This window comes from Neoarius graeffei, chromosome 3 (genome assembly GCF_027579695.1).
Source record: "Neoarius graeffei isolate fNeoGra1 chromosome 3, fNeoGra1.pri, whole genome shotgun sequence".
Lineage (NCBI taxonomy): Eukaryota > Metazoa > Chordata > Actinopteri > Siluriformes > Ariidae > Neoarius > Neoarius graeffei.
Genome location: NC_083571.1, coordinates 52,701,694 through 52,726,738, shown reverse-complemented (window position 1 = coordinate 52,726,738; position 25,045 = coordinate 52,701,694). Strand labels below are relative to the sequence as shown.

Below are 25,045 nucleotides of genomic sequence, written 5' to 3'. Positions count from 1 at the left end.
ACTAGGCGGCTATTTGGAACAGGCGATTAATTCCTTCTTCACAAACACCTTCCCCAAAATCTACCTCAAAACGGGGAAAAAAATCATTCTCAGATAGGCCTACTTTTAACCAGTATAACTTACAGTTTGTTTAGAGTTAGATTACAGATAGCACGGTGCCGACTTCGGGGAATTTTGAAGACGCAGAATGCATCTTCGCATGGCACAGTCGGGGTGGATAAAGGATAAATCACACACCTTTTCCTGTTAATGACTAGTTAAGCGCATGCTTTACAAAATAATCAAGAAACCACACCATTGTCTGTGCGCAGCACTGTGATTTAATTACTCTGCAAAGTTATGGTCACTTGCTATCACCCTCACCCATGCAGCCTCCACCCTTTGCGCTTCACGATGTCTGTCAATCTGAAATTGCATGGAGGGCGCGACGTTGAAGCAACATAATTAGGGTGCGAAGTGTCAAACCAAAGGGTTTTTTCTTATGCTGAAAAATAAGTGACCTGCAGTGGCTACATACTGTCATCTTGCATCACGTTTCTCTCCAAGACGTCTCCCTATTTGGCCGATATGAGCCTATTCCCCGAGTGAGTTGGTACGGTGGCTCGACCCCGTAGAAAACTTAAAGTTCGGATGAAAGTTAGTTGAATAGGTTACTGACTTGTAGGCCTACATGTTGCCTGCCTGACGCGTGCTTCTGCCCAACTTGCACGACAGATTACTTGTTGAAAAGGCCCCTTGGATTAGATTGGCCGCGAGCAGACTGAAATGCATGTTAGAACGCTCTCACCTTTTTTGTAAAGCGTCTTCCAGATCCGAATGGGTAAGGGCAAGTGAAATGGTATCAGGTCTTTAATAAAACTCAGTGTGTGCTTTGACGCATGCATTCGGCAATTTAGGTCGTTTAACAGAAGCAGCAGTCCAACCTTGGAAACCCGCAGTCCTCAATAGCCCTGTTCACACGGCACATATTTGCATCGATGCTGCACCGATGTATTTTGTTGCGATATATCTTACACCGGTGTAAATTTTGTGGAGCGTTCACACGTCACAACCCTGCTTACTAGAGAGAAGCGTGTTAGCACCGGTGCAGCCCCACTTGCGGTCACACGGCAGTTTCTGCGACCGTGTTATAGTAGCAAAAACTTTATTACTATCATTTCCTTTGATAGTAATAAAGTTTTGATATCATTTCCTTTTATTATTATCATCATTTCCTATCATTATTACTATCATTTCCGATAGTAATAATGCGGAAATGAAATATGCGCATGCGTGAAAATGTACTTCCTTTTCCCGGTTGTCATGGCATCATCAAGCGCCGGGAAAACAACGTGGATGAAGACACCAGTGTTGCCAGATATTGCTGACTTTTTCCATCCCAAAATATGTTCAAATCCACCAAAATGCACTTAAAACTGACAATCTGGCAACACTGGAAGACACGCAGTTCTGTTGTTGTTGATATTCGCCATTTTGGAAGCGCAAAATACCAGGATGCAAAATTATGCAATGCCCGTATGTAATCAACTCTCCTCACGCGTAGCGAGTCTACCCCTGTAGCGTTCAGACGTCCCATTTTATATCGGTGCTGCCCTGCAAACTAGCATTTACTCCGGAGTAAATTTCTTAAACCACCTCCCGAGCAGGGTTAGATTTGCACCGGTTTAAGCAGCTTTCAGGGGCTACACCGGTATAACTTTGTACCGTGTGAACGCTCTACCGGGGCAGCCCCGGTGCTACACCGGAGTAAAAGTTGCCGTGTGAACACCCCTAATGTCACCACACACGCTGGCTTTCATTGGGTATACCCAAAGGGGTGGCTAAGACATCTGTCAAAAGTTACGGAGTTGCATTCCTCAAGAAATATTACGGTAGACCAAGATTATAACATTGAAATGGCATGTTTATTATCACGTAACAAAATGTTGTAAACAGTATTATAGAAATAATTTCTTTCATTCATTCATTCATTCATATTGTTTCGGTAGAAAACTATGCAATGCAAAATCGTTTAAACACCAGAAAACCAGAAAAGTGCTGGGCCTCAAGATTCTAGATAGAACGTTCGGACGCTTTTTTTTTTTTTTTTTTTTTTTTTTTTTTAGACCCCGGCGAGTATTCGGAACCGGCCTTTATTTGTCACAACACACGCGTACACCCGGCCGTTAAAGGGAACTCGGCGGTTAATTGGAACTCGGCTATTATTTGGTATTTTACGGTAAATTTACTTTTATTTTTTTATATCTATTAGTAAGTCGTTTTTTCGCCGACCTGCGACAATCTTCTGCGAGTCACGCAACGTCCACACTCGCCACTGGCAGAGCATTCATTTCTTTTAAGCGGTCGCCATTCTGGTTGCGACGCGGGGAGCGAATCTGTAAACAAGCAGCTCATTGGCTGGCTAGGTGTGCCACAAGCCAATCACAATCACTTGACCGGAAAGGCATGCAGTGTTGCCAGATTGGGCAGGTTTAGGTGCTTTTTGGCTGGTTTTGAACATATTTTGGGGTGGAAAACGTTAGCAATATCTGGCAACACTGAAGGCATGTCTGCTTGGGCGGAAGCCTTCTGCGGCAGTTACATTTTGACACGCGAGCAATGTTTCACCATAAAAATTCTGTAATTTCCATCTGTTATCCGCGATCACAGAAAATCATTGGCCCTATGAGAGTGAGACAGTGAGAGAGCCACCCCCCCAAAAAAAATCTTAACGGATTTACACGATTTGGAAAAATGACTTTTTCAGAACCGAAAAAAAACAGAGCTTCCGGCTCAACAGTATTATTTTGAGAAATAAAACAGTCTTTGGATATACATTTGTTCATTTTTGCATACATATTACTCATTCTCTGCAGTGGTATGAATTATTTGTTATTAAATAGTTAATGTAAGTAAGTAAATGTTAATAAGTCAAATTTACTACTTTAAAAAATTTTTTTTTAAATCGTGGGCGTATCGAATCGTGGGTCAAAAATCGCGATACGAATCGAATCGTGAGTTGGGTGTATCGTTACAACCCTACTGTCTACAGCAGAAAAAAATAAAATAACAAAACGCGTCTGGAAAAATCCCAAGGGAGTCTGGAGCCAGATTCGTGACGTCACCTGCGGAAGCGCCAGCAGGCTGTGCGAGCTTTGCACGGTTTCAGTGCACAGCCTGTGTAGACCAAGCGCTCCCATTTCTCTCTCATTGTCCGGTCTTTTGGGAAACGATGAGTACTAATCCCATCAAGATTGGTGTTGCTACACCCTCCTACGATACATCTGTTAACCATTTTAATAATTACCTGATAACGGTGAAGAAATTTGCAGAAAACCACCAGGGACGGCATTACAGATAGTTCCTATCTTAAGTCAAAAGTTAAGATGGGACAGCTGTGAGAGAGGATTCTTTTCAGTTTGGTATTACAGAAGCAAATCCTAACTTCATTTAGGATTCTTATCTTATCTCGAGTTAGGATTCCTAAATAACCGATCGAAACATCTATGATCGCCTTTAATGTCTGTTACCTAGCAACGAAAGCTACACTGTGTCTCGTGAAGTAACGTCCAGTGATCTCTGGCTAGCTGCTACAACAGAAACAATACCCTGCTACAAGTGACGACTTGACACGAGACAGCAAGAGACGTAAACAGTATGGACAAAGAACGACGGGCTTTAAATTTTAAACCGGATGAAATTGAAACGTTAGTAGCGTTAGTGGAGGGGTCCAAGGATATATTGTTCAGGAGATTTAGTTCTTCGTTAACTAAAGAATCTAAGGAAAGGGAATGGCAAAGGATAGCCAGTGCCGTGTCTGGTGTGCACCGGGACGCCGAGGCAGTTAAAAAAAAAAAAGTCAGCACCCTAACTAGCCAAACCAAAAAAAAGGCTGTCATGGTTGGGAAGGAGCAAAGGAAAACGGGAGGTGGTTCGGCCTCAGCAACTCCGTTAACGCCCGCGGAGACGCGTGTCTTGGGTCTTGTCAGCCCCGTAAACTATGAAGGTAAGAACTGTCTCTTTTCGGTAGTCCCAGCGACTTCATTGATTGCTCGAGGACTGTCAGTATCGGATGATAAATAAATATAAACAATATTATTGTAATTGTATGAAATAGAAAATATAATAGCCAATATATAGCCTAATATAATATAATGTAGGCTAATATGCTCAGAGTGAACACAGTTAATCAAATTCCGGTTACATTGTTGTTGTCGCCTCAAAAGCAAAATACCTGCCATTCTGTCTAATAGTAGACTACTAGCTGATTTATACAGTAAAAATGACAGTTAGGACAGCGGTGGGGATATCCTAAAGTTAGGACGGGTATTTAAGAATTTTTTAGTTTTTTTTAGAAGTTAGGATGCTTCTGTAATACACTTTTCTTAACTTGAGATAGGATAGGACAACAGAGTTAGGAACGGCTGTTCTGTAATAGCCTTTTCCTAAATATGATCCTAAAGTGCCGTTGCCACGGGAACTAGACAGATAAGATGAGATTCTCAAGTTAGGAACTTTCTGTAATGCGGCCCCAGGTCGTTTTCTCATAAACAAACCAGCGCTGACGTAGGATTCAGAGGGAGGCGTCCCGCACGCGACGTCACGAAAATCAGTCAGTGCGTTTACATGCACATAGAGAAAATCGAATTTCTGCCGTAGCTCGTCTGAAATCGAAGCTCTAAATGGCATGTAAACACCTTAGCTAGGCTGAAATTGAATCGAACTTGATTTCTCGCAATCGAGCTACACGACCTAGATTCTGCGATTTTTGCCGAGCTACTTAGTGCATGTACTATACCCTATCGAGCCACGCAGTCCAGCTACTTACTTCAGCACTGCCCCTTCCGGAAGTGACGAGACCACAAGCGGGAAACACGACAGCCTCGGTCGGCATGACACTTCACCTTAGCTGCGCACTTTATTAGGAACACTTCTGTTCGTACATACAAACTACAAACACTCTTCTGAGAGTTTAGAGTTTATTTTATTTTTAAAAGGGACAGTGCACAAATTAAACATTATCCTTGTGGTAAGGACAGATGTCTGTACCAGGTTATAGCAGTACATGCTAATTTCCGCCCGTAGTCCCTTTGTTTATACTCTTGAATAGCTCTTCTTCATGACGACAACCGGAAGTGTACCAACACGATGGGGCGTGTAGCGCCACCTGTGGCTCGGGTGCACAATGCACCTCATAACACTAGCTCGATTTAAACACTGTGCATGTAGGATTGGATTTCTCTGGCACCCCTGCTGGGACCCTTTGCTCGATTACTGACTAGCTCGATTTGGATGTGCATGTAAACGTACTGAGTGTTTGCCAGGAAATCCAAATGCAAAGTTTTTTCAGAGGCGGACCAATTCGCCTCAAACGGCTTGATTTCAACTGAATTTTTCTGGTATTGCGCAAGGTAAAAAAAAATTGCAGAGAATGCAGAATGTTACAGATATTTGACCAAAGTTTAATATCAAATAGGAGAACTACATTGATCTCACTCCTGAATTTACCCGTGATATGCACATCTGTTGTTTTTTTTTTTTTTGCCCCCCCTCCCAACTTGAGGCAACATCTGCATCAAAAATCAGCGACATGTATCCAGACTAAAATTATCAGATGAGCGCTCGGTTTGGTGCCAAAAAAATAAAAAGGAAAGAATTTTGCCGTGATTTTTCTCACATGACGATGGAGGGAAAATGCCGATCTGGCCAATCCGGACTGAAATAGCGTCTCAGAGGAGCACCTGTAAAGAAGGAAATGACCCCATGTCAATGGTCTCTTCCCATTATTATTGTTAATGCAGCTACATGGCGCTCAACATGAGGGGAAAAAATTGGAACCGTTTTCGTAACAGTCATGTTTTTTGCCGTAGATTCTTAAAAACGAATGTGCAAGCGCTCTCGCTCACCGTTTTTCAGCGACATTCAACATGGCGCAAATGAGAAATCCAAAGTAGAAATAGCGAAGATTTTGAGTCCAGTAAACGTTTGGCAAGTGAGCAGTTTTTGAAATGATGAGCGTGATGGCATTCGATGGTTGTGTTGGAAGAAAAGTTGAAGCTTTGGACCTGTGAGGAGGTGTGAAAGCTGGAGCGACTAAAGAATAAAAGTGCTTCAGCTTCACTGTATTTACGCAGCGGTGAAGCAAGTGCTAAATTCACCTGGCGCCACGACAAGAAGGTGGTCGAATGGCACTGTGGGAAACCGTTACCGACGTGAGAACATGTCAAGGAAATAGTTTAAAGTTAAAGAAAAGTCAAATCGGAATTGAATTACTAATTAGTAACCCTTTGATGCTATTAAAGGGCTGATGACACGAACATGACTCTATGCAATTTCTTAAATAAACTATACAACATGGCAAACATGTTAGATTTCTGTTATAATTACGTGAAAAGAAGCTGTTACGCAAATATCCAACTTTTAATTGCACAGCGCAAGAAAACTGGGTCCGTGGCTCGCGGCCATGTTGTGACGTCAGCGGAAGAACACGCTGCGGTTCACTGGCTGTTCTACTCTGGTTCTACTCAATGGAAATGGCGCATGAAAACGCCGGTGAACTCTCTAGTGCTAGCTCTTCCTCTTCTGGGAGTCTAGAATTGTGTTGATCTCTTCCGAATAGAATCTATGATAGCCTACCCTCTTTACCCTTTGCCTCTCGTTGCTAGGCGGCAGTTACATGAAAGCCGCAAGCTTTCACAAGCAAATACATGACTGATATCACGCCGACTTTATGATTACATTTATGATTATCATGTAGAATCTATAGCTCTACGTACCTTTATCTTATGTCGTTTCACAACACATGTTCTGACAGGAGGACTGTCTTTGGATCCGGCATAGCTACTAGTAGACCCCCTCCGGAATACTGGCAGTGTTGCCAGATTGGGAGGTTTCCCGCCCAGTTGGGCGGTTTCAAGTGCATTTTGGTGGGTTTTGAACATATTTTGGGCTGGAAAACTTCAGCAGTATCTGGCAACAGAATGCGAAGGCATAATAACTAATATATATATATATATATATATATATATATATATATATATATATATATATATATATATATAGAGAGAGAGAGAGAGAGAGAGAGAGAGAGAGAGAGAGAGTGATTCCACGCTTATGGGTACTGAAATGGGGACATGAACTTATTCACCTAAAACCATTTCTTTTTTTACCATCAGGTCACAAAACATGTAATCTTTAATGAATGATATGTTAAAAGATAACTTTAATTTTCTGAGATGTAATAAAAACATATTTATATGCCAAAGTCAAGCCTATGAGTTCCAAAATGATGTCTGTTACATTACTTCTGTTACGATTGTCCATCTCGCGTCTGTTACAAATTAATTACAATCTAGCTCTATACCATGTTAATCTTATTGAAAGAATGTGTATGTTTATTCTACTACACATGTTTATTAATTATATTTGCTAAAACATCACCTTCCTATGTTTCAAAAAGTAATTCTACATTGTTAAAATTGAGAATATATATGTCCACAACACTTCTGTTACGCTCTGACTTTGGCATATAAATATGTTTTTATTACATCTCAGAAAATTAAAGTTATCTTTTAACATATCATTCATTAAAGATTACATGTTTTGTGACCTGATGGTAAAAAAAGAAATGGTTTTAGGTGAATTTTTAAAAATAAGTTCATGTCCCCATTTCAGTACCCATAAGCGTGGAATCACTCATATATATATATATATATATATATATAAAAATAATGTATAATAATACTAATAATGACAAACTGAACACCTGTCGCATCAACAACAAACTGGTAAGTGAGGAGGAAGGTTCTTTCGCTGACGTCATATAGCTCCTCCTCCTCTTGCGTCTCCTGGGTGCTGCAGCCCTGTCAAATTTGCCCAAATAGCCGCGTTTTTTATCATAACTTGTAAAATAGGCACCTTCGTGAATTAATATATGGATCATCGGGAATTACTTTTTATGTTATAAAACCTCGCCAAAGATGTCAAAAACGTGTCATCAGCACTTTAAAGATATTAACGTCTGAAAAATGAAAATGCAAGTCATTCCCAGTGGATATTTTTTTTTTTTTCCTTTCATGACCTTTTTCTCAATTTTGAATAATTTGCTTTGGGTTCTTTTTCAGTTTGCTGGAGGAAGCGACAACTTTTTGCCCATCAGTGGAGAGGGCCATCCTTTCCTGTCGTCCTCCGAGGTACCGCTCCACTCCACATACTCCCTTCAAATCCAGGATGCTGAGGTGCTTTTGCGTACAGAGCGTTTTCTTTCTTTCTCTCTATGTCATTGTTCACATTGTCCACACTTTAGACCTGATCCTCAAGCTGTAATTATTCAGGGTTTGTTGAAATCGTTTCAGTGTCAAAAACGTCACGCCCCTGTCCCGCTGTGCCGGCTTTCCCTTTTACACACACGTCGATTGATTCCAGCTCCGAAGCAGAACAATTCAGGCCCCTGTTCCGCATTCGGACACTTATACAGAACGCGAGGCAGGATAAAGACGCGAGATTCCCACCTTGAGCAGGCTGTGTGAGAGAGAGAGAGACTTTATTTACAATGAGGGTAACACTAAATAGCAATGCTAATAAACTTGTGGCCCTCCCTAAAATAAATGTATACAATATAAACTATAAAAACTATTTACACTAAATTACAATAGAAACAATACGATAATCATATTAATAGATATAAATAAGAAACAAACTATATTACAAAATGATATAAAAGGCGCTGCTCAGAAAACGCCCGCTCTCTGAGAGATTCCTTAAAGGGCATAAGCTGTTCGATTCGCCTTGTAGAGAGAGGGAGAGTATTCCAAAGGCGGGTAGCAGAAACAGAAAAAGTGCGCCCGCCTTCTGTCTCCCTTCTGTGTTTTGGGCAGCGTAGATTAAGATCAGCATAGCGCGTGCGTCTTTTGTTGGCGTAGCTATTTAGAACAAGTTGCTCTCTTAAAAAGTTAGGAACGTTACCATAAATCCGCTTATGAACGAGAGCACATTTGTTTATCTTAAACTGTTCGTGTACTGGAATCCATCCAAGTCTATTAAACAGTTCCACAGATGATGCTCGCGGTCCTGCGAAAAGAATAACTCTGGCAGCGCGCTTCTGTAATTTAAGAATCCGATTTAGACATTCTTTATCGCACTCAGACCATACTGCACTACCATAATTAATGATTGGTTGAATTAAGGCATTATAGTATTGTTTACGTTGTGCTAACGGCAAAAACGATCTTATTTTCCTTAGAATTGCAATACGGGAGGCCACTTTTTTACATATTTTTTCTACGTGTTCGTGAAACGAAAGTTCACTATCTATATCAAGTCCAAGTAATGTTGCACTTGAGATTATCTAGTGCTGTGGCGCTATTGCCCGCCTTAAAGGAACAGTCCACCGTACTTCCATAATGAAATATGCTCTTATCTGAATTGAGACGAGCTGCTCCGTACCTCTCCGAGCTTTGCGCGACCTCCCAGTCAGTCAGACGCGCTGTCACGCCTGTTAGCAATGTAGCTAGGCTCAGCATGGCCAATGGTATTTTTTGGGGCTGTAGTTAGATGCGACCAAACTGTTCCACGTTTTTCCTGTTTACATAGGTTTATATGACCAGTGACATGAAACAAGTTCAGTTACACAAACTGAAACGTAGCGATTTTCTATGCTATGGAAAGTGCGCACTATAATGACAGGCGTACTAACACCTTCTGCGCACTTCGGCAGCGCATTGATGTCTGAGCTCCGTATCAATGCGCTGCCGAAGCGCGCAGAAGGTGTTAGTACGCCTGTCATTATAGTGCGGACTTTCCATAGCATAGAAAATCGCCACGTTTCAATTTGTGTAACTGAACTTGTTTCGTATCACTGGTCATATAAACCTATGTAAACAGGTAAAACGCGGAAGAGTTTGGTCGCATCTAACTACAGCCCCAAAAAATACCATTGGCCATACTGAGCCTAGCTACATTGCTAACAGGCGTGACAGCGCGTCTGACTGACTGGGAGGTCGCGCAAAGCTCGGAGAGGTACGGAGCAGCTCGTCTCAATTCAGATAAGAGCATATTTCATTATGGAAGTACGGTGGACTGTTCCTTAAACGCACAGTTCTACACTTGTCTTCGAAGCAAGGCGCTTGCCCGTGATCGTCAGGACCTTTTGTCGTCTTCTCATTTAGGAAGAGCTTATTGTCATTAGCCCATGACTTGATCTCTCTTAATGACGTATTGTGTAGAAGGGGCGGGTGATATACAGTATGACGGCGAGTTCTGAGATGTGGTTCTTTGTTAAAGGGGAACTGAAGGCAAATTTTTTTTTTAATCAAAATTCTCTCTCATTTTATTAAATATCGGAACGCATTTCTGACAGCTATTTTGTCGCTGCTATAGCAAGTTCTGAGTGTTTGAAATACACGATGTAATATATCAGTCCGTATGTCAAAGCAACGGCCGTAAACGAGATTCGCTGAGACCTGCGCGAGACTTCGTAGGACGGAAATAAAACGTACAGCGCAAATCAAAGCGACCAACGTCGTCAAAAGTCGCGCGCGCCCTCTTTCGAATGTGATCAAGCCGGAAGTTTTCCCTGCATCCGAAATCGCTCCCTGCTCACTATATAGCGTGGACGCCATTTTGTAGCGCTGTCCGAAACCTTAGTGAGGATTATGTGGGAAATGCGCTCTGTATTTATCACAAAAATACATGCATGTGTTTATCATTTTGAAAACCCACCAGCCGCCTGATCTGGCACGTTTTAATTGCGCGACAGTAATGACGTAAATACCAACGCGACGGACTCGTCCTTATCCTGTCGTCTTTCCAGCTCTTCTCGACTCCACGTTGGTTCGAAGTCGTGTGGAATAATCTCCATGTCACGTACGCGAGGGAGGCAGATGTACACTGCTGAGCGTAAATGAGTGCACCCCCTTTGAAAAGGACCATTTTAAACGATATCTCAATGAACACAATTTCCAAAATGTTAAGGCAAAGTTGAATATAACATCTGTTTAACTTATAACGTGAAAGTAAGGTTAATAATATAAACTTGGATTACACATTTTTTTCAGTTTTCCTCAAATTAGGGTGGTGCAAAAATGAGTACACCCCACAACAAAAACTACTACATCTAGTACTTTGTATGGCCTCCATGATTTTTAATGACAGCACCAAGTCTTCTAGGCATGGAATGAACAAGTTGGCGACATTTTGCAACATCAATCTTTTTCCATTCTTCAACAACGACCTCTTTTAGTGACTGGGTACTGGATGGAGAGTGATGCTCAACTTGTCTCTTCAGAATTCCCCATAGGTGTTCGATTGGGTTCAGATCAGGAGACGTACTCGGCCACTGAATCACTTTCACCCTGTTCTTCTTCAGAAATCCAACAGTGGCCTTAGATGTGTGTTTAGTCATGTTGGAAAAGTGCACGACGACCAAGGGCACGGAGTGATGGTAGCATCTTCTCTTTCAGTATAGAGCGATACATCTGTGAATTGATGATGCCATCAATGAAATGCAGCTCCCCGACACCAGCAGCACTCATGCAGCCCCACATAAGGACACTGCCACCACCATGTTTCACTGTAGGCACCATGCATTTTTCTTTGTATTCCTCACCTTTGCGACGCCATACAGTTTTGAAGCCATCAGTTCCAAAAACATTTATCTTGGTCTCATCACTCCAGAGTATAGAGTCCCAGTAGTCTTCATCTTTGTCAGCATGGACCCTGGCAAACTCTCGGCGGGCTTTTTTGTGCCTGGGCTTTAGGAGAGGCTTCTTTCGTGGACGGCATCCATGCATGCCATTCCTCTGCAGTGTACGCCGTATTGTGTCACGGGAAATAGTCACCCCAGTTTGGCTTTCTACTTCTTTAGATAACTGCAGTGAACTTGCACGCCGATTTTCTTCAACCCTTCTCATCAGAAGACGCTCCTGTCGAGGTGTTAACTTCCGTGGACGACCTGGACGTCTTTGTGAGACGGTTGCAGTTCCATCTTTCTTAAATTTTTGTACCACTTTTGAGACAGCATTGTGAGGGAGAAGTAAAGCTTTGCTGATCTTCTTGTAGCCTTCACCTTTGTGGTGGAAAGAAATTGTTTTCTTTGGGGAATTCTGAAGAGACCAGTTGAGCATCACTCTCCATCCAGCATCCAGTCACTAAAAGAGGTCATTGTTGAAGAACGGAAAAAGATTGATGTTGCAAAATGTCGCCAACTTGTTCATTCCATGCCTAGAAGACTTGGTGCCGTCATTAAAAATCATGGAGGCCATACAAAGTACTAGATGTAGGAGTTTTTGTTGTGGGGTGTACTCATTTTTGCACCACCCTAATTTGAGTAAAACTGAAAAATGTGTAATCTAAGTTTATATTATTAACCTTACTGTCACGTTATAAGTTAAACAGATGTTATATTAAACTTTGTCTTTTCAACATTTTGGAAATTGTTTGTGTTCATTGAGATATTGTTTAAAATGTTACTTTTCAAAGGGGGTGCACTCATTTACGCTCAGCACTGTATGTACAGTTTAATAAAGTGCAGAATATATACACAGGCGAACAATCAAATGGCAGGCTCGATCAAAAACAAGAATACAGGCAAAAGGGTCGGTCAGGGTGCAAACTACATCAAAGGCTAAGCGAGGACAAGATCGTGAAACAGGAAATCAAGACAGCGGGTAGAAAGGCTCGGTAATGCGTACATGCGTATTGTAATACTGGGCGATGCAAATGCATCAGCACAGTCCTTAAGTAGGCAAACACACAGTTCCTTAATTGAGCTCAGGTGCGCCTTATTCACGGCGCGTTTGCTGGAGTCCACTCGGCATGCGCGCAGCCCGAGGCGCACCCTCAGGTGCACGCGCCACAGCGCGCAGGACTGACACTCCATCACTGATGAAGCTGGCAAATTTCGAAATTAATCTAAATTGGAACGATATGGCGATCCGGCCGCTGCGTAAACAGTTTTCAAAATGGCGGCGCTGACACGTCATGTTCGAAGTCTTACACAAGTCTCATGAAGATCGCGCGGATCAAACGAACTACGTTCAGCATGGCTAAAAACCGAAAGGCCGATAAGTGTAATATAATATGTGGCAGATTACAGAATCCAGGGACACATGTCGGCCCGGGGGCATTTTGAGTTATTGACAGATTCAGAAAGTACAGTTTCTAAGCTTTCCAGTGATGCCTTCCATGTGGAGATCTGACAATATTTGAAGAATGTGTGGCCTTTTGAAAGTGTATACTTCTTAAAACGGGAAAGAGAGAAAATCGCCCTCAAAGTTTTCCATCTCAGCTACTCTGGGTGCAGGGCGGGCACATAATGCTGCTCATTTGCATGACATTAAGGAAAGCCCTACCCCCAGCTAGCACGATGCTACTTTCATGTAAACAAAGATCACCACGTCAATTTTCCTTCCATGCAAAGTATGCCCAACACAATTATGAAGTACAAAAATAAGTCCTAAAGTATACTTTAACGTTTTGTGGTTGAAAAATTACTCACACCGTAAGAAAGATAGATAGCACGATGATGACACAACTAACACAACGCTAGTTTCATGTAAAGCCTCGGTCACAACCGGCTGTATGTGCTCCTATAGCCGGTCTACATGCAAAAAACGCACGAGAGCGCGCACATGAAAAGCACGAGAGCGCGCGTGTGATGTGCTGATTTTCGAGCCGCAGACCGGCCGCAGAGTTTCTTTGTCATGTCAAACAAACTCTACGGGCGCATACGTTTTTTTCAGGTTGCAAGACAAACTTGCGGCCAACGCGCGTCTTTCTCCATGAACAAAAAAAAAAAACTGCAGCAATTTGGGAAACGGCAAAAATCGCACGGCCAAAAAATCGTACGTCCGGTTGTGACCTAGGCTTAACCAAACCACAACACTCTCCGTTAGATGCAAAAATAACCACACAGCCTTAGATTAATAAACTTACCCCATCAGAAAGAGAAACGGCGCCTTGCACACACCAATGCCTCCGATGGAATGTAATCCTAGAACGGTCCGTGTATAATCCGATCATTCAAGTATTCCATTCAATCTGGAAAACGAGGTTGTGGTTTTTTTTGCTAGAAATGGTTATCTCCGATGTAAATACCGTGTGTCTGTTTGCTTCGCGGTGTTTGCTCCTCTGCGCTCTGTTTAGTAACTCATTCCATAGTGAAATCACACGCCTGTATGCAGTTAAGTAGCCATGCGCTCAGCCCGGATCATACAGCTGATTTGCGGGAAAAAAAAAACAAAAGACTTAAATCATCATGTGAATGGCCCATATGGTAATTTACCCACACCCCCCAGCAGGCTACAGTCCTGACAAAAACAAGACAATTTGCAACAAAAAAAATGTATGCTTTTCCAACAAAACAATCTATTATCTGGGGGTGTCGTGGCTAAGGTGCCATACTATAAATCCGGGGACCCAGGTTCGATTCTGGCCTGAGGTCATTTCCTGATCCCTCCCCGTCTCTCTCTCCCGCTCATTTCCTGTCTCTACACTGTCCTATCCAATAATAAAGGTGAAAAAAGCCCCAAAAAAATAAAAAATAAAAAAAACAATCTATTATCTGAAATACTGATTGCATTCTTCAAGATCTCAACTTGCACATGATGGGAAAAAAAACAAAAATCACAAATTTCGAAAAAAAATGCTTCTTTTGCGATTATCTCGGATTCGTTTCGGCCGACATGTGTCCCTGGATTCGGTGAGGGGTCACATATGCCAATACGAGTCACGATATAAGGTTAATAAAGCGGAAAACGTAATTGAATAACATGTTAATTAAGAAATAAAGCACATTTTAAAATGACTTCCCCTTTAAGGTCTTAAATAGGCTTGCACGGTATACCGGTACCAGTATAGTATCGCGGTACTGAGGCATTTAAAACGGTACTATACTGCATTTGTAAAGTATCGGTACTTGCAAAAGCGCGGCAAACTCACCACGTGACGTCGCGTTGTAACTAGGCTACAGCTGAGTGGAGCAGGAGAGGAGAATGGCTGCTGCACCTGTCAACCCCCTAGTTGACAAACCAGGAGCGCGAAGTGCAATATGGAAGTATTTTGGCTTTACTCCAGATGCAGAAGGCCAACCAATAAACTCAGATGCACCCGTTTGCAAACAGTGTTTAAAAACATGTCTGGCGAAGGGCGGCAACACCTCCAACCTTGCGAAACACTTAAAAGACAACCACCCAGACCTGCATGCAGAGCTCAGGGAACGACAGGTAACTCATGAACTGTAATGTTTTTTTTCTTAAAATTCCAGGGAGCCATTAAGCTTAAAATATTTTTGGGAAGTGAGCAACTCACGTCAGGCCAAAAAAGTCACAACTTTGCATGTATAACGGCATACGCCTTCAATAGTGGGGAATGCAACATGCAGGCTACCCTTTTCAAACGCAATAGCTCAGTAGCCTAGTTAATAGTTCAATGTGCACTCACAGCGACCAACCACGTTTCACATTTTCCAATATTGTACACCTAAAAAGTTTGATTCAGTTCGTAACACCCTCGCTCAAAGACGATCAGTAGTCTTTCACAAAACAAATGTAGTGATGTGTCGGAGAACCGGCTCTCTGAAATGACAACGGGAGCAGCGGTCGCAGGCTGCTTGTTAGGAGCCGTAGGTGCTGCACTGTCTCTCGCTCCCTCATGCCGTGCGCTGCTGCACGGAGACCAGTAAGGTTCCCCCCCCCCCTCGGTGCCTCATCTCGTCACACTCTCCCATGCGAGAACTCTGCAGATACAACATTGACCAATCGAGTGTAGCTTTCATTTAAAAAGAAGCGGAGGGGAAAATTAGAGAGGGGGAATTTTCTCACACACACTAAGGTTGACTGTATTTGGAAAATCAAGCCATAAATGATACACATTTCATGCCATGTATGCCTATTTTACATTAGAAATTCAGGTTGCATACATTGCATTGTTTGGAGAGAAACTGGGCTAATGAATTAGGATCTGGTTTTTACCTGCTGAATGAATGTTATAGGCTACTCGAGAGGACAACGCCGTCAATAATAATAAAAATGAAACAATTGAAAAAGTTGTGACATACTTTTCTGACATATGGCCCTTTTCCACTACCCTTTTTCAGCTCACTTCAGCCCGACACGGCTCGCGTTTCGACTATCTAAAAACAGCACGACTCGGCTCGCTTCAGCCCTGCTCAGCCCCCAAAACTCGCACGGTTTTGGAGTGGGGCTGAAGCGAGCCAAACCGAGCCGAGTGGGGCTAGGGGTGTGAGCAGACACTCCCCTGTGCACTGATTGGTGAGGAGGAGTGTCCTCACATGCCCACACACGCCCCGCGAGCACGCTGGGATCTGTAAACACCGCAAACCCGGAAGAAGGAGAATTACGAGAATTTCTGAAGCCTTATGCGCCTCGCCTCATCTATACGCTCTTGCCAGTATCTGTTGGCGTTGTCGGTGACAACAAGCCACAGCACCAAGACCAGCAACACTAACGACTCCATGTCCTCCATGTTTATTGTTTACTATTCGGGTTGTGAGACTACCGCTTAAAAGATCACTGATGTCACTGTTTGCGCCGCCGAACGACATCACGTGACGTACACCCACTTTCGCTAACTCCACCCAATGTGTCCACCCACTTCCAGCCAGCACGGTTCAGCGCGGTTGTAGTCGAAATGCAACTCCAACAGCCCCGCTCACCTCGACTCAGCCCGACTCAGCACCGCACGGCTCAGCCGCGTTGGTAGTGGAAAAGCGGCATTAGTCTACATATAGGCCCAATCCCAATTCTCATTTCTTCCCCTACCCCTCCCCCTTCCCCTTGGCCCTTCCCCTTGAAACTGAGCTACAAGGGATAGGGCTTGAAATTCAACCCTTACGTATTGGGATAGCCCTTCAACGATCGCATACGTCATCGCGTACCTCCGTCAGCGTTTACGTTAGCAAAACGCGACCAAATGCGTCATTGGCTGCGACCAGCCGCTACAGTCAGAGCCAGAAATCTCTGCTGGCAGGGTGTGATTTGTTAACTAACACCACTGAATGGGATATCTTTGGCGCTTTGTGCACCACATCCGACAGAATGAGGTGTCAGAACACTCATGTAAACAATAAAAGCGAGAATAACAGAACAAAACGTACGCAGTCAAGCAACCGAAAACAATACTCACTCCCAAAGCTTTTTAGCAGCAGCTTGGATTTCAGAAATCGCTGCTCATTCTCAGCTCGAAAGCGAATCAAGCGGCGTGTTTCCTCTGGATAACAACTTAAAACACGTAAATAATGGAGAAAATACATTTATGACAATCTTTCGCCGCGGGAACCGCCATCTTTCTGAAATCCGCATGAAATCTCGCTGAAATCCGCATGGCATTGTGGGAAATCACTCAAACCCCTTCGTTCGGAGTCAGCTCCAGGAAAATCTCCGTTTGGAGGGGTACAGAAGCCCTACCCCTTCCCCTACCCCTCCGCGTTAACTGGGATTGGGATACCCCTACCCCTTCACGTGAACGCGCAAAATGGAGGGGAAGGGCTAAGGGGTTGGTCCAAGGGGTGAAATGGGATTCGGCCATAGTCTTCATGCCGCCACTAACTTTCGATCTGAGCTGACGTTTCGGCAATCTTGATGGTCAAGTGCATGTATTATACAGCATAACAGCCCTGAGAGCGCGAGGCTATTTTCCCCCATCGCGCGCTTCTGCCCGCGCTTTGAATTTTTAACCACAGTCTGAGATGCATTCATGTTTTCACTCCTCCTTTACCAGAAAACACACAATTTGTGCCATTAATAAAAAGAGATGCAGGTTGTTTCCCTGCCTGCTCTTTTCACGCAATGGCAATAGGGCACATTTCGTTTTCATTTAGGAAGAACACGCGAGCTTGAATATCTGCTAAACTATCTGCTAAACTATTTTCACTGCAGAGCTCTGGTGCTTTTGGTCCAGGGACAGTGCCCCCACCCAGTGCCCCTAATTAGCAAGAGAGGGAGAAGGGTGAGGTTTAAAGGCCTCTGCATGCTCTTGCGACAAGGCTTTCGCAGATAGCTTTTCGCAGACAGTTGTAATTTATCGTTGAGCGGGGAGTAAAGGCGTGCGCGATGTTATTCACCGCCACAACGCAAGGGGGCGCGAAGTCGCTAGGAGTAGTTGGTGGGTGTGGTTAGTGGAGTGTTTATCCTCCGGTTACTTATAATGACTAGAACTTTTTTTTTTTATAATGACTAGAACTGGAGTCGTATAGATGTACGTACTTCCTCACTTCCTCGATCAACCGCTCTTCGTGCTGCTCCATCTTCGCTCATGTTTTTAAAAATGCCGGTTGTGAAAACAAACCAAACCGGGAAAGCAGGGAAGCGGAAGTGCGTGTACAGCGGATGTAGAGTGGACCAATCAGATCCCTCTTGTCTGCGGCGCTGTCTGCGAGGCTTCTGCGGTGGTCACAATTTTTGGGAGGTGCGCGCAGAGCGTCTGCGAAGGTGGGGGGGCTACGCAAACGCAGTCTGCGACGCTATCTGCGAGGACTGGGTTGTCAGCATAAATTGGCCTTAAGTTGACAGATGTTGGTGTAAACTGTTTATTGGTTCTCGTTACTCTAGTTTGATTCCTTTTATTTAACTGTTCTAAAATTGCTGTTACGATTTTTTATTAATAAAGTCAGTAATGACATTTTCTGCGTTCTCTTTTTTTATTTGAAAAAGTATCGAAATACATTTTTGGTACCGGTACCAAGATATTGGTATCGTGACAACACTAGTCTTAAAAGATTACAGCCGTACACATGCTCCGACAGCGTAACTGTTCTCAGCCTCTGAGGGGCAAGTTGGCTCTTCGTGTTCCATTAGGTGATTTGTAATCAAGTTGAAGTTCGAATTGGGTCCGTTTTTGGAAAATTGTAATTATTAAACTATTCTGTATTCAGGATTTTATATTATTTAAAAAAAACCAGTTGAAATCTTGTAACCATTTGTGCTTCATTTCTTTGAGGGATGTAATGAATGCTGTCATAGTTCTGACCATTCGTGAGCTGTTCAGCTCCTTTACCGTGCTTTTTGCTGTCATCACCGTTCACCCTGATACAACCGGTGCGTTTCTGATTAATTACAAAAGCACAAAGTTCTTCATAGCTCTAACCTCCTTAATTTTGCTCTCAAAGTGCACGTTTAACTTGAAAGTAGGCAACGTTTTCTTCCAAGGGCCCCTCTAAAGGTCAGAGTGAGATCCACCCACCATGGTCTCAGAAAATCCCGTGGGAAATGCCGATTATGGGATCGTGTAGTGTCGCACAGCGTGGTATGTTTGTATGCTACGGCTGTAGTAGATCATGCAGGTGGTGTTCGACGACTACTGAATGCATAACGTACTGCATTTTGTGTACTAATAGTATGGACGTATGTGTATTCAGATGGAGTGTCTCTAAACAGTCTGTGTTTATAAACAGGTTTCATGTCATCTAACCCAAAGTTAGGTGCGTATCTAGTGGTGATTAGTTTGTGTTTCCATAACAAAAAAACATCCATGCCGTGTTGGGTGATTTTTTTTTTTTTCCCTTTTTTTTTTTCTTCCCCCAGACACACCCACAAGACACACACTAAGTGACACTCTTGGCTTGTGTGAACGCAGAAACCCTTTGACTTTTCATACTATTCAGGTAGCTGAAAGTTAAAATGTGCTTAAAAAATGTTTTAATTATAACGGTGACTGAGGTATGCAGTGTCTTGCAAAAGTATTCATACCCCTTGAACTTTTTCACATTTTTCCACCTTACAACCACGATCTTAAGTTTTTTTTTTTTTTTTATTGAGATTTTATGTGATAGACCAACACAGAGTAGCACATACTTGTGAAGTGAAACGAAAATGATAAATGGTCTTCAAAATCTCATCTCCTTATCTCATCTCATTATCTGTAGCCGCTTTATCCTGTCCTACAGGGTCGCAGGCAAGCTGGAGCCTATCCCATTTGACTACGGGCGAAAGGCGGGGTACACCCTGGACAAGTCGCCAGGTCATCACAGGGCTGACACACAGACACACACAACCATTCACACTCACATTCACACCTACGGTCAATTTAGAGTCACCAGTTAACCTAACCTGCATGTCTTTGGACTGTGGGGGAAACCGGAGCACCCGGAGGAAACCCACGCGGACACGGGGAGAACATGCAAACTCCACACAGAAAGGCCCTCGCCGGCCACGGGGCTCAAACCCGGACCTTCTTGCTGTGAGGCGACAGCGCTAACCACTACACCACCGTGCTGCCCGGTCTTCAAATTTTTAAACAAAAAAAAAAATCTGAAAAATGTGGTGTGCATTAGTATTCAGCCCCCCTGTACTCTGATACCTCTAAATACAATCCAGTGCAATCAATTGCCTTCAGAAGTCATCTAATTAGTTAGAGTCCTACTGTGTGTAATTTACTCTCAGCATAAATACACTTGTTCCGTGAAGGCCTCAGTGGTTTGTTAGAGAACACTCAGGGCTGTGAAAAATCCGCGGAATTCCGCGAATTTGGCCGCCAAAATTATAATTTTAGTAAATCATCTAATTTTGCAATAACAAATTGGGGGGGGTAGGGTAGGGGTTGTTGTCTACCGACTGCTAGTAGTCTCGTACAGTGAGCGTCACCGAGCCGGCGAGTCTGGGAAAGAGCCTACCGCAAATTGTTCTTTCTGTAACGACCAGTGGTTGCGTTAGACTTTTTCATTGTCCGTCATTTTGACAGACAGGGTCGTAAAAATTCTGTCATTGTCCATTATTATCTGTAATTTTATTTTAACCTTTAAATGACAATGTATATAGGCTATAAATGCTATATATTTAATAACTTGTGTTTTCATGGACTCATTTTCATTTAAAAATTAATTCACAGAACAAGCTTGTATTATTTAATCATTTATGTATTTATTTATTTTTTTTAATCTCAAGTCTTTTTTATTTTTGTGTTAAGTACAGAACAAACATTAACATTCAACCCTCCCAACCCCGTCGCACCCCAATTCAAAGTAATTAACAACAACAAGAAGAAAAAACAATGACATAAATAATAATAATAGATAAAATTAAAAAATAATAATAATAAAATAAAATAATAACAATAATGAAAAATAAATAAATAAATAAATAAAATTAATAAATGAATAAAATACACAAATAAAGAAGGAAGGAGGAGGAGGACTTCCATAGAATTTACTACATAACAATGTCATTAGAATCAAGCTTTCCCACTAAAGTGAGGACAGGCTGCCAAATATAGCAGAATTTGAGACTGTTACCCTGGATATGAAATCGGATATCTTCAAGTGTCAGATATTGCATTACATCATTAATCCAATGCTTAAATGTAGGGGGCGATTTGTCTTTCCACTTCATTAATATAATACGTCTGGCAATTAGTGTTGTAAATGCTATAACAATTTTACCATAGTCGCCTATGCCGCTTAGTTCTTCAGGTGCTACTCCAAAAATACTAACCAATGGAGAGGGTTCAATATCCACATTCAGAGCTTTAGACAAAAACACAAAGATTGAATTCCAAAACTCAAATAATTTTGGACAACTCCAGAACATGTGTACGAGTGTAGCAGGTTCAACTTTACATCTGTCACATGTTGGATCAATATTAGGCATAATCCTAGCCAACCTTGTCTTGGACCAATGTAACCGGTGGAAGACTTTAAATTGAATAACAGCATGCTTGAGGCAAATTGACGATGAATGTATATTTTTGAGAGCGGATTGCCATTGTGTGTCAGATATATTTGTATCCAGTTCCTCCTCCCATTTGCTTTTTAACACTGTTAATTGTTCTAAGTTGCTTGTATTAAGTACACCATAAACTGTTCCTATTGTTTCTTTAAATTGAGGAAGGATTTTGATTAATGTATCTAAAAGAGAATCTGTCTGTGGTGATGGGAAAGATGGAAAGTGTGTAGAAACAAAGCTACGGAGCTGCAGATACCTATAGAAGTGTGTGCTAGGAATGCGGTTTTGTGTTTGGAAATATTCAAAGGATCCAAACACCCCACCAACATAGAGATCTTTGATTGTCTTCAGTCCCCTCTCAGACCAGACCTTAAAGGCATTATCATTTATAGATGGGGTAAACATATTGTTTCCAACCAAAGGGGCATTCTTAGACATGTCAAATAAAGAGAAGGCCCGTCTAAATTGTGCCCATATTTTAGAGTGTTTCACAATGGGATTGCTGCAGAATTTGGACATGGGCTCTGCAAAGGGAATTTTGGAGCAGGCTATTGCATGTAATGAGACCTGTTTGCAAGATGCTATTTCTAGCTGCAACCAGCTGGGGCAGTTTTCATAAGTAGCAGAGTGGATCCAAAAAAGTATGTTTTTAATATTAGTTGCCCAATAGTAATATTGAAAGTTGGGCAAGGAGAACCCACCATGTTGTTTGTGTCGTTGCAGTACTTCTTTACGTATACGTGGATTTTTCCCATTCCAAATAAAGCCAGATATAAGTTTGTTTATATTTCCAAAAAAAGATTTAGTTAAGAAAATGGGGAGGCATTGGAAGACACACAAAAAACGAGGCATGATATTCATTTTGACAACGTTGATTCTTCCCCCTAGGGATAGCGGGAGGAGGTTCCAGCGGCTTAAGTCTGTCTTTAGACTTTTTAAAAGTGGGGCAAAATTAGCTTCATATAAATCTTTAAACCTACGTGTTATCCAAATTCCTAAATACCTAAATTTATGTGTGCATATCTTGATAGAAAATGATTGGTTTGTAGTAAGCTGATAGGAGGGGTCAATAGGCATAAGTTCACTTTTTTGCATGTTAACCTTGTATCCTGAAATCCTACCAAATGAATGTAGCACCTCCAGCATCTTAGGTAGACTTTCCTCAGGATCTGACATATATATGAGCATATCATCGGCATATAGTGAAACCTTGTGCTCTAATCCGCCTCTCAACACTCCTTTGATGTCAGTATTGCTACGCAGTGCAATTGCCAGTGGCTCAATAGTTAAAGCAAATAGTAGGGGCGACAAGGGGCAGCCTTGTCTAGTGCCACGTTGTAAATTGAAGAAAGGTGAGAGGTTATTATTAGTTCGAACAGCTGCCATAGGTAGGAAATACAATACCTTAATTCACTGTATAAATTGTGGTCCAAACCCGAAACGTTCTAAAATAAAGAAAAGATAGTCCATCTCTACTCGATCAAAGGCCTTTTCGGCGTCTAGTGATATCAAAACTTCTTTGCTTTTGGATGGTGAGGAGTTGTAAAGAATATTAAGCAATCTACGTACATTAGATGATAATTGTCTATTTTTAATGAATCCTGTCTGATCCTCTGATATCAGTGATGGAAGTATTCTTTCCAATCGCAAGGCTAACATTTTGGCAAGTATTTTATTGTCAACATTTAAAAGAGAAATTGGGCGGTAAGAGCCACATATTAAGGGATCTTTGTCCTTCTTAGGAATAAGTGATATAACAGCTTGACGCATTGTTGGGGGCAGTGACCCAGCTGTGAATGACTCTTCAAACACAGAGAGTAGAAGAGGTGCTAGCTCTTTAGAAAACTTCTTAAAAAATTCACTAGGAAATCCATCTGGCCCCGGGCATTTGCTATTTTGCATAGTTTTCACAGCAAAGCAAAATTCTTCTTCAGTGAATGGCTCATCAAGTTCAGAGGCAACTTGCTTCTGTACTGAAGGAATATCTAAATTGTGAAAAAAGGATTGAAACAGATTTTTATCCTGATGTGATTCAGAACTGTACAGCCTAGAATAGAACCTATGGAAAGTCTGGTTAATTTCAAGGTGGTTGATATGCTTATTGCCTGTCTCATCACTTATTTCAGTTATACTTTGGGCTGCAGACCTTTGGCGCAGCTGGTGTGCAAGAATTGTACCTATTTTTTCACCGTGTTCATAAATTTTATGATGTGATTTATTGAGAAGGTTGGTAATATATTTAGATGATAAAAGATTGAATTCTGTCTGTAACATGAGCCTGTGTTTATATAAGTCTGGGGATGGCGCCTGAGCAAGTAACCTATCGACATGCAAAATATCCTCAGTTAATTTCTTAAGATATGCTGTTTCACCCTTTTTCTTTTGGGCACAATAAGATATAATTTGTCCCCTTAGATATGCCTTCATAGACTCCCATATTGTTGATGATGACATACCTGGTGTTTTATTATTTTCCATAAATGATATTTCAGATGAGATAAAGTCAACAAAGCATTGATCACTGAGCCATAAATTATTTAATCGCCATGGTCTATAAACATCTTGTGAGGTTGGTATATCCAATGTCATCAATAATGGGGCATGATCAGATATAATAATTGCTTGATATTCACACTTACTCACTATGGGGAGAAGGCGGTTGTCCATTAGGAAATAATCTATGCGGGAAAAGGTTTTATGAACATGGGAGAAAAAAGAGTAACATCTAGAGTTAGGATTCTGAAAGTGCCATACATCTGTAATCCCATAAGTCTGAAGAAATAAATCAATGGTTTGGCTTGCTCTAGTTTGAGGGACCATTCTAGTTGAGCTACGGTCTAAATGGGAGAAGGCACAGTTCAGATCACCTGCCAAAATAAGGTAGTGAGAGTTTATATCTGGCAAGCGAGAAAAAAAGGATGAAAAAAATGACTCGTCATCCCAGTTGGGGGCGTATATATTAGCTAGGACAACTGGGGTTTCATATAATCTTCCTGTAACTATAACATACCTTCCATAGTTATCTGCCTCCACTTTTGACATTACAAATGGAACATTCTTATTTATCAAAATAGCTGTGCCTCTTGACTTACTGTTGAAATTGGAATGATAGAGTTGACCTATCCAGGTGCCTCTTAGTTTACTATGATCACATTGACGTAAATGTGTTTCTTGGAGAAAGGCCAGTCCAGCATTAAGCTGGCTGAGATGCGACAGAACTTTCTTGCGTTTAACAGGGTGATTTAAAGATTTCACATTCCAGGAAACAAAGTTAACTGGGCATCCTGTATTACCTCTCAACAGTGTGTTAGCCATTTCTCATTATATAAAAGCATATTAATGTATCCAGATATTGGTGCAAAAAAAAAAAAAAGGTCCTCCTCCAAAAAAAA

At 42.0% G+C, this 25,045-nt stretch overlaps 1 protein-coding gene across 6 annotated transcripts in view; it reads left to right on the top strand.

The window, feature by feature from the left end:
• tox4b (TOX high mobility group box family member 4 b) overlaps positions 1-25,045 on the top strand; it is a 98,760-nt gene that overhangs the window by 49,774 nt on the left and 23,941 nt on the right. For 3 of the 6 annotated variants that reach the window (XM_060916989.1, XM_060916986.1, XM_060916987.1), the window contains exon 2: positions 8,103-8,171. In XM_060916989.1, coding sequence (XP_060772972.1) covers positions 8,103-8,171 — 69 coding nt within the window. Of the gene's footprint in view, positions 1-8,102; positions 8,217-25,045 lie in introns of all 6 variants that reach the window. The other 3 variants (XM_060916988.1, XM_060916983.1, XM_060916984.1) reach the window with 1 other exon arrangement.